The 10,869-nt window shown below is 35.8% G+C and overlaps 1 protein-coding gene across 1 annotated transcript; it reads left to right on the top strand.

Annotated features, from left to right (window-relative positions):
- The first annotated feature begins 260 nt into the window (after positions 1–260).
- Positions 261–10,651, top strand: LOC124643810 (kanadaptin). Its single transcript, XM_047182911.1, has 10 exons — positions 261–716; positions 1,958–2,090; positions 2,722–2,914; positions 3,799–3,976; positions 5,793–5,964; positions 6,452–6,600; positions 8,347–8,516; positions 9,046–9,231; positions 9,570–9,712; positions 10,299–10,651. Exons 1-10 carry the CDS (start codon positions 455–457, stop codon positions 10,621–10,623), a joined length of 1,911 nt encoding a protein of 636 aa, XP_047038867.1. The 5' UTR covers positions 261–454; the 3' UTR covers positions 10,624–10,651.
- The last annotated feature ends 218 nt before the right edge of the window (positions 10,652–10,869 follow it).

Here is a 10,869-nt window from a genome sequence, read left to right as displayed (position 1 = left end):
TTATGGAATGCAATAAAGTCATTGAGTATTGAGTATTGAGTAACTAGTGTGAGGTACGGCCTTTATCACGGACCGCGTTCCAGATCCTTCAAATTTCTCTCTCTCGCTCCAGCGGCTGTTTCTAACGTAGGTGAAGAAAAGAGATACGGCAAATGTTTAGGCTTTAAAACCTTAAAGAACGAATTGCAAGGTTAGGAGTCGGATATAGACATAGAAGATTGGTAAAGAGTGAGTGAGAGAGAAATAAAAATGAATGAATTATTATTATATAAAATGAAGTAAATAACAAGAACAGTCTACGTTTTCGTAAATATTTCTCTATTTTTACTCTTTCTCAAATATTTATTGTTATTCAAGTACAAATGAACTAAGAATCTATTCTAAGTGAAATTATTTAGTCAAAGGTATACTTATTCGAAAGTAGAACAAATAATTGTTAAGAATAACCTAAAAAATGGAGGAAACTACTAAAGAACCAAAAAGTGACGAAAAAATCGAATTTAAAAAGCCTGTGCTATTTGGACGCATCGGGAAATTGCCGAAAAAGGTTAAGAATGACGCCGAGAAGGCCGCAGATCAAAAACAATTCGAAAAACCCCTGGAAAGAAGCTCAGAATCCACGTCTAAGAGTAATTTGCCACCGGCGGTTCTTTTGAAAGAATTATCGACGCCCATTCCATATAAAGAACCCAAATGGTCTGGGATTTGTCCAGACGGTTAGTATTTATCAGTTCAATACACCTATTTCTCCTAGAAGTCGTTTTGTCAGTATTGAAATTAATTCCATGGTCTTGTCAGATTAGATAGAGTAAAACTGCCTATCTGACTTCATCAATTTATTTGCCTGGCCGATACTCCTTGGTAAGTCTGATTATCAGACTTTCTGCCTTCTGACTACCTGTAACAACTGTCAAAGATGTTCAAATGACAGCGGGCACCCACCAATTTAACATGGTATCCGAAACATGAATAAACTGGTTACAACTAGTGGTGGATAATATATCATATAGCAAAATATAGCACCGTGCTTTTTATGCATAGCATATAGCAAACGCTATTGTAGCGCACACTTGTTGCTACTTGCTAATAAAAATATCACACGCGTTCTGTCTCTGTCCGTCGTGCGTCGCAACTCGCATCATGCATGAATCGCAATCGAAGCAAATTTATAGCAGACTAGCAGAGTAGCAGACACGGCGCAGCGGTGCGTTTGCTATCAGTCGCTCGCGCTAAATAGTTGATTTTTGTACATACAATCAACGAACTTTTAAATACGCCTATAATTGCTTTTCATAACATACCTAATTTATTTCATAAAAACACTTATGCCCGAAATGTATATTTACAAATAATTAATTTATAGCGTAAAATCAATTATAGACAGTCCTAAGCCTAAAAACTACTGAAAAGTATGAAGGAAAGTTCATTGTTTTTTTACTGTTCCATTTTATCATTAGAATTCATAAACGCGATGTAATATTCTTAATTTCTTGTATAGCAACTTAGCAAGCAACTACAGCAAATAGTCACTGCGCTTGCTTTATTCGCACCTACCTAGTGAACCTACGCATAAAATAGCATGCTATAAATATAGCAAGTAAAATAGCATGATAAAAATTTATAGCATTTCGCATATAGCAAGTTATTGCCACATAGCAACTTTGAACACCACTAGTTACAACATAGAGGGTCAATAACTATGCTGAGCATTGCTTTACCTTATTTGCTATAAATATTATAATAAGCATTTTTATGCCTGAGACAGGTGTTTACCTAGTTCGGGCAAATTATACATCAGCACTTTTTAGAATTAGCAAAATATTGTAAAATTATGTTCAAAGTGAAGTAATAAAAAAAATATTTATATATTTAAGATCAATTGACCAAGCTTAATCCTGTTTTTTAACCAACCTCCAAAAAGAAGGTTCTCGCTTCTAATGTTTGTATATTTTTCCAGGTTCAGAATATGCCCTGGAAGTCTTAAAGTCCGGTATGATAGTAGACAATGTAGATTTGACACACAAACCATACTATGTGTTCGGCAGACTTGCCAACTGTGATGTTGTGATGGCCCATCCCACTATATCCAGGTAATTTGAGTCTTAAAGGTGCTTCTGAAGGATTTTTCAAGGGAAAGTCATCTATGGGTTTCATATTCAACGTAACGTAATGTGAATATATACTAATATTATGAAGCTGAAGAGTTTGTTTGTTTGTTTGAACGCGCTAATCTCAAGAACTACTGGTCTGATTTGAAAATTTCTTTCAGTGTTAGATAGCCCATTTGTCGAGGAAGGCTGTAGGCTACTTTTTATCCCGGTACGGGAAGTAGTTCCCACAGGATGCGGATGAAACCGCTGGCAGAAGCTAGTACAATATAATTTGCCAACTTAATTGAGCTAAGGCCTGCCTGGGGCTGCGGGATTGAATAAATACTAAAACAGCTGTTTGGTTGGGTTCTACTTTTTTAGTCAGAAAGAGAACAACTCTTGTAAGTGATGTAATTAAAATTAAATAAACATGTTGTATGAAATAATGTCAATAAGTGTTCTCACAATCTATATTTTCCATACATAGAATAAAGAGGAACCATTTTTAATGTGGGAAAATGACTAGTGTTATATAATGCTATATAATGATAATGGTAACTTTACTAACTATAGGTTTGCCTTAACATTATTTATATAATTACCAACAACAACACTATAAATATACTTCCAGGCATCACGCAGTACTCCAATACAAGGCATTCGCAGAAGAGGGCGAACCTCCCTGCGGCTGGTACCTCTATGACTTAGCAAGTACCCACGGCACTTTCCTTAACAAAGACCGGTTGAAAGCCAGCCATTACACACGGGTGAGGGTCGGCCATCAGATCAAGTTTGGCAATAGTACCAGGACTTATATTATGTTGGTGAGTTATTTTGTCTATATATTTGCAAAAGCCTCGTCTGCGAAAACTGCGAAGTCGTGGTGGCCTATTGGGTAAAGGACCAACCTCTCAAGTATGAGGGCGCGGGTTCGATCCCAGGTCAGGCAAGTACCAATGCAACTTTTCTAAGTTTGTATGTACTTTCTAAGTATATCTTAGACACCATTGGCTGTGTTTCGGATGGCACGTTAAACTGTAGGTCTCGGCTGTCATTGAACATCCTTGGCAGTCGTTACGGGTAGTCAGAAGCCAGCAAGTCTGACACCAGTCTAACCAAGGGGTATCGGGTTGCCCGGGTAACTGGGTTGAGGAGGTCAGATAGGCAGTCGCTTCTTGTAAAGCTCTGGTAATCAGCTGAATCCGGTTAGACTGGAAGCCGATCCCAACATGATTGGGAAAAAGGCTCGGAGGATATTTGCAAAAGCCTGAAAGATATTTGATTGTATTTTTGACTACTTTCTACTTTTCAATAATTTCAAATCTCACATATACCTAATTCAAAGCAAAAATGACACGGCATTATCCTCCTGCACTTATTACAATTTTATTTGAAGCTTTCAAAGTATGTTTTCATACTCTTCTATCTGCCTTCATCTCACAAGTAACATTCTTTCTAGCCCTGTTGACTTTCACTCAATCCATCCACTAGGTTGTCTCATTCCAATATATCCATATACTCATAAGATGACTCTCATTCCTCCGCATCATATGACATTACCATGACAGCTGGTTTCCACATAGCTTTTCAGTCGCTAGTGCCACTTTCTAACTTGATCCTGAAATACGTACTTCTTCCTTATTCTATCCATTTGCGTAACACATTTCCTCTTGACAAGAATCTCACCAGTATTTTTTTTTAATTTCAGGGTCCAGATTTTGACTGTGAAGGGGAATCGGAGCTCTCCGTCACAGAAATAAAGAGGAGAGCTCAGGACATGAAGCTGGAGCGAGACAGAATGATACAGGAGGCAGTGGAACAGAGAGAGAGGAATAGAAAGGAAGAGGAGAAGAGAAGGGAAGAACAGGGCATTGATTGGGGGATGGGTAAGACAGAATTTATTTTTTAGATTTTATCGAATTAAAACTACTTTTACGGATGTTATCGCGGTTATCCTAACTATCCTAACTAATATTATAAATGTGAAAGTAACTCTGTCTGTCTTGTCTGTCTGTCTGTCTTTTCTTCACGCCTAAACTACTGAAACGATTTGTGTGAAATTTGGTACAGATATAGTTTGAAACTTGAGAAAGGACATAGGATAGTTTTTATTACAAAAAAATATAAAAATAAAATTTATTCCGGACATATAGCGCCACCTATTGGTCAAACCAAAAATCTACCGGAAGTTACTATTCCACGCGAAAGAAGTCGCGGGCAAAAGCTAGTATTAATATAATTTAATCCCGACGTTTCGGTTCCTCTACAGCATCCATGGTCACGGGCAGAATAGTATTAATATTATAACGCGATAAAATCCGTAAAAGTAGTTTTATTTAAATGTCTGATATTCGCGTGAGTTTCAGAACCCAACATTTTATATACATTTAAAAAAAAAGTATAGATTTTGATAGGATATGACTATAAGGCTGATTAAAAAATTGCTACATACAAATAGATCCACTTTTTTTCGGAATGAGGAAAGGCGAGATTATAGTTTGGTTGCTATATATAAGCTGTATTACTGTAAAGTTTAAACACGATTGTGATACATAGACTACTTTTTATAGGCTTATGTTTAACTGATCACCAGATATAGTAACAAATAGCAGACAAAAATAGTAAATGATCACCAAAATGAAACTCGCATTTTAATGTAAAACTATAACCAAAGTTTTAACACTTTGCTATCCTATTTAAGTGAAATTACTCCAAAATAAATCATGCACAAGCCAAAAATAGTAAATGATCACCAAAATTAAACCACCATTTTAAAGTAAGATTATAACCAGTTTTTAAATTCTGCTATCCTATTTAAACAAAATGAGTCCAAATAAATCATTGTTATCCCAAAAGTAGTAAATGATCACCAAAAGTAGTAAATGATCATCAAAATTATACCAGCGTTTTAATATAAAATGATAATCAAAGTTTTTACATCTTGCTATCCTGTTTAAGTAAACTGACTACAAAAAAATAAGTTCGGCCTGATACAATAAATGTAATAACATTACGGGGACCCTTTTCCTGCACTAGGGTGGAAAATTGTCTATTGCATGCCTCTAAATAGTGCGATAAGAGTGTGTTTTCGAGGGAGTGTATTGAGAAACACATTCTTCTTCTTCTTTCTCCTGCCCTGTTTCCAATTTTACTTGGGGTCGGCGCAATATGTCATTTTCTTCCATTTGCCCCTGTCACTCGTCATACTGACACTCACGCATGCATTGCAAGCCGGACACATAACTTAATATGGCACCATAATACTTTATTTGGTAATAAGCCTACATTTTATGGCAATCACAGTGACTTATTTAGGCAAAAATAATACATTAATTTGGTCGTCAAGAGTTGGTGATCATTTACTAAATTTGGTGGTCGAATACAATTTAAAGTGAAGTCGTGACTAAAATAGCTGGTACTATTACATTTTTAGACTTTATTTTTCTGGTGTTCAGTAGATATTTCTGGTTACAAAACTAAGGGTATCAAAGCATTTTATGGTGGTCATTATATTTGTTCCCATTTTTATACTTGTTCAGAAATGAAATCCATCGAGAAGCATGTAAAACCGAAGTTGATTCGACCACTACTGAACGCACCCGAGTTTACCCATACAGACACACATTTACACACACAAGAATGGTTTACACGCTTTCCTAAAATAAATGGTCTATAACTAAATATTGTTCACTTTCTCCACAGGTGAGGATGCTGAAGAGGAACCGGATTTAGCAGAAAACCCTTATGCTGTCACTGCCAATGAGGAGTTGTACTTGGAGGACCCTAAGAAGACCTTAAGAGGGTATTTTGAAAGAGAGGGCCATGAACTTAACTATAATTGTGATGAGAGGGGCGTTGGGCAGTTTATATGCAGGTGAGATAAAAAATAGGTGGTAATTTCTGTTATAAATTTTTTGTACTAAATCTATACTTATTTCTTATAATGTTACAGAGCTGAAGAGTTTGTTTGAAGGAGTTAATCTCAAAAACTACTGGTTCGATATGAAAAATTCTTTCAGTGTTAGATCGCAGTTTTATTGAAGAACCCCATAGGCTACTTTTATCTGGGTGGGCGAAGTTGTTGTTTCTATACGCCGGTAAAACTACAACCTTCCTCCAGAAATTGACGATTTAGCTCTTGAAAGAATCTTCAAATTGCGTGTTCAAAGAAACATACTTTTGCATAGACCGATTTGTTGCTTAAACTAAATTCTATGAAAGTCTGTTTATACAAGATGCAAGGACCAAGTACACTGATTAACCATGAATTTTTACGTTTAATTCTCAAAGTCATATTTTTTTTTTTTTTATAAGAATAATGGATGTTTAAAAAACTGGTCTTAATATAATATGGTTTTCAGGGTAGAATTACCAATAGACGATGCTCGCGGCAACCCAGTGGTTGCTGAAGTGATTCATCGAGGTAAAAAGAAGGAGGCGGTCATTGCGTGCGCGTTAGAAGCATGCAGGATATTAGACAGAGCCGGGCTACTTAGGCAGTCTAAACACGGTAAGATTATACAAATATAAATACTAATTTACATACATATAATAAAATGATGGGAAAATCAAAACTGTACATTGAATATTTTTTTTAAGAATACTTGGAGGGTGATCTATAATAGATTCTGAACCCAAATATGTAGTTTTTTATAATTTTTGTCTGTTTATCTGTTTGTCTGTAGGTATGTCCGGAGTAAAATCAAAAAGTACTGCACGGATTTACTTCAAATTTTGCATGAATATTGCTAAGAGGTCGGGTCTGGACATAGGCTACATATTATCACGCTATCACCTACGGGGGATGAGCAATGAACCATTATTTCTGCTAATGTTTGCAGACAAAGTCGCGGGCAACAGCTAGTCTTAAATAAATGGGTGTTAGGGTTCAAATTACGACGAAGGACTGGAGAAATATGTATTGTCGGATAGTTTGGCTAGTCTTTGCAGGGAAACTCGTTACAATCTTTTTACAAAAAAAAATCCGTAAAAATATTTGAAGTGGATACTGCACATTTTTAAACCTCGAAGCAAAACGAGGGCGTCATAAGTCAATATAACAGATTTGGTGTAAAGAAAGTCATCATGGTATATCGGGTGTGTCGTTCACAATCACATTAAATCATATCGCATATACTTTATGATATTCTATGACGAATTGTAAAAAAAATAACCTAATCCATTCAGTGGTTTAACCACAGGAGTAATTTTTCGTTTTTATAATTTACAACATCATGTGTAAAGCAGAGATAAAGTTAGGAGTATCGTATGTTTTGATCAGTTGACAGCTGTCAGTTTTCAAGGGAGAATTTCAGTTGTTTGTAATGACTGACTTTTATATGGTGTTCTAATTTTTGCACATTTTTATTCCATTTACTTTGTTTGAAAAAAACATTTTTTTTATTTTTACGTATTTTTCTTTTATCTTTGTGTTAATCGACATATATTAACGCATTTCATTTAATGTGATTATGAACGACACACCCGATATAAGAGTGGTATCAAACTATCAAATTATTTTAATTTATACGGTTGATGAGTTCTTAAACGACTAATTTAATTCTAGTTTTAATTGTAAAAAATTATTATTTTAATTCTAGTAAGTAGTTTAAACCATATTTGTACGTCTCACCATAGACAAAACATAGCGCACTATTTTAACTTTAAGATCTTCATTTTATTTTACACCTATGTTTTACAAATAATAAATACTTTGACTTTGACTTTAAGTAGATCAGCCAGCTGCGCAGGACATATTATAGTGCACGCATATTTGCTTGGACACAGGTGCACTCACTATTCCTTCACTCTCATAGCGCGATGGGACGACAATCCGACACCACCGGAGAGGTCAATTTCAAACTAATAGATTGCCTTGAATTCGCAAACGGATGTAAAATTTTGTGATTTTGATATAGATGAATTGGACTTGTATACTCGTGAAAAACTTTTTACAAAAAAATAAAACCGACTTCCAAAAACACAAAAAAAAAACAAAAAAAAGTTTTAGGTGCATCGGCCTAGAAGTCGGTGTCTAATGGCCGTCTAAGTTTATTTCGACACCAACTTCTAGACCGATGTACCTATAATTACTTTTGGCTTCGATTACAAAATGGCGGAGTAATCGCTTGACAAACACAAAAAAAAATACGGTCGAATTGAGAACTTCTTTTTGAAGCCGGTTAAAAATACGTTATTTTGATTTCGTCAGTTTTTTTGCTACATACTTATCTAATCTTCACCTTTTTTTTCACAGAATCTCGTCGGCGTAAAGAACGCGATTGGTCGGCCGACGACTTTTATGACTCGGATGACGACACATTCCTCGATCGTACAGGCAGCGTGGAACGTAAGCGTAAATTACGCATGCAGAAACTCGGCGCCGCTGAACGAGAGGACGAGAAACCTAGGACTTATGATGATTTGGTGAGTCTTATTTACGAGATTTTCTGACTTAGGTATTTTAAAATTATGGATCGTAGAACGTGAGCGTAAATTACGCATGCAGAAACTCGGTGCGGCCGAGAGGGGGAGTTTTACCGACTTTTTCGACTCGGTGGTTTTTGTGATGCCTTTTGTATGTTTGATGCATAATAATAGTTACCACTTACCACCAGCAGTTTCACCTGTGGTGACACACATCAAGTGAGAACTCTACTACTCCGGGCATTCGGATAAGAGGTAGGCACTAGCCTTCGTCGATAAATAGGCCTACACTGAAGTATTTTTTTCAAATCGGTCCAGTGTTTTCTGAGATTAATGCATTTAAATGTTCATCTTTTTTTGTTGTAACTAATTATCAAGTAGGTAAATGCTGTGGTTTCCTGTAATTTGAGGAACACAACAATCAGTTTCTATGTATTTTGTGTTTAATGTAAGTGATCCAAATAAATAAATACATTAATCAGTAATTGACAGTAAAAAACGTACTCGACAATGTCTATTTAATTTTCAGTTTAAAGAGATAACCGACATTGAGAAGAAGATATCTTCTGAAGAAGCCACACTAGAGAAGCTACGGTCTTCTGCTTCTAACGCGCAGCAGAAGACAGAAGATATAGATGAACTGGACTTGTACATGAATAACTTGGGCAAACAAGGACAAAGTATGGCACAGAAGGCTGAAATATCTAAAACTAAGGTAATTTATAATAATATTATTTTTCATATACTAGCAGTTTCACCCGCGTCCCGTGGGTACCCATACCGAGGTAAAATATAGACTATCTATGTTACTCGGGAAGAGTGGAGCTTCCCAACAGTGAAAGAATTTTTCTAATCGATTCAGTGGGTATGTTGCTTTAAGAGCCTTTCGGGTTAATTGTGTCCTTTTAATTGTTAGACTTCCTGGCTTCTGATTACAATTAGTCAGAAGCCTGAAAGTTCAAATGACACCTGGGTCTTACATTTTTTTTTACTTATTCATCTCAGCTCATTTCTCGCTAATGCCATAGTATCTAATTTGATTTTTGCTTACAGATGAATATACAGAAACTTAAAACGGAACTTTCGAAGACACAACGGCTAGCCGAAATAGCGAGACCCGCTCACTTACCTCCTCTAGTTAAAAAAGATGACAAAATTATCAAACAAGCAAGCAACTCCGCAGTCTACGGTAAAAGGTAAAGAAAAAGATATTTTTCTAATTTATAAAGATAAAGATAATTTATTTTGTGAAAACACGGGTATGTGTTTACAAAAACAGAGGTACTTTTGTGGTGGTAAAATAAAATCAGAACCGCGATATTTAAAGCGACTTTGTATAAAAATACTATACTTATATATAAAACGAGCAGTTTTCCCGTGGTCTCACCAGCGTCCTGTGGTAACTACTGCTCGTACCGGGATAAAATATAGCCTATGTTACTCGGGAACAGTGTAGCGCCCCAACAGTGAAAGAATTTTTCAAATTGGTTCAATAGTTTCCAGAGCCTTTAGGGTACAAACAAACAAAAAATGTGTTTCCATTTTATTATTACTATAGATTTTTTTATATATCCTTACCAGAAGCCACCGCACTGATTCGTAGCCATTAAATTATATTCCTCAATACTCAATTCTTTATTAGCATTCCGTATCTTGTACAGGTGGTACATTATGATTAGAAACAATATGGACCCTATAGGGCACAGCTTAAAGAAGTTTGAGACTTTAATACTAGTTTATTTATAAATTCTTCAAATAATAACATATATAAATTAATTCCAGAATAAGATTAAAAGAAGACACAGAGAAGAAAACTAAAATAAGGAAAGAAATTAAACAAGAAGACACTGAATTTGTCGAAGAAGTGGATTCTGATGATGAAGCAGAATTAAATAATTTAAGAAAACAACAAGTTCCAGATGTAAACAGCCAAGAAGTACAGAAGGGCCCAGAAGATAAGAAGAGTGAACCAGAAGATAAGAAGAGCGAACCAGAAGTTAAGAAGGTTTATGGGCCTATGAGACCCCCAGAAAATTATGTGATACCCGAAAGTTATTTTGACCAAGAAAGTGACAGGGATCTGCCAGAAATTATGGAAAAGGAGTAATTTGAATAAATGTACATTTGAAAATGTATTTTTTGGGTTTTATTGCTGTTTTACCCACTTCTTGTACAAGGATAAAATATAGCCTATTTTACTTGAGCTCTGACTTCCATCTGCGCAGAAGTGATTTATTAGCAAAGAACCAATCCCGAGTGACGGCTATGACGCGATGCGCTGCGGGCCAATCACCGCTTTAGCCCGTCCCCGCGCCTCACTTCATACCACAAAAGGGACCCAATAAATTACTTC

Source organism: Helicoverpa zea, chromosome 28, assembly GCF_022581195.2.
Source record: "Helicoverpa zea isolate HzStark_Cry1AcR chromosome 28, ilHelZeax1.1, whole genome shotgun sequence".
NCBI classification, from domain to species: Eukaryota; Metazoa; Arthropoda; class Insecta; order Lepidoptera; family Noctuidae; genus Helicoverpa; species Helicoverpa zea.
Note: the sequence above shows the minus strand (reverse complement) of the source record. Positions and strands in the feature narration are given on the sequence as shown.

Excerpts from the sequence above, each read along its gene's own strand:
- LOC124643810 (XM_047182911.1), top strand. The coding sequence starts at position 455 with ATGGAGGAAACTACTAAAGAACCAAAAAGTGACGAAAAAATCGAATTT. Across the intron at positions 717-1,957 it reads GTCTGGGATTTGTCCAGACG|GTTCAGAATATGCCCTGGAA; the intron begins GTTAGTATTTAT and ends ATATTTTTCCAG. Across the intron at positions 9,232-9,569 it reads CTGAAATATCTAAAACTAAG|ATGAATATACAGAAACTTAA; the intron begins GTAATTTATAAT and ends TTTTGCTTACAG.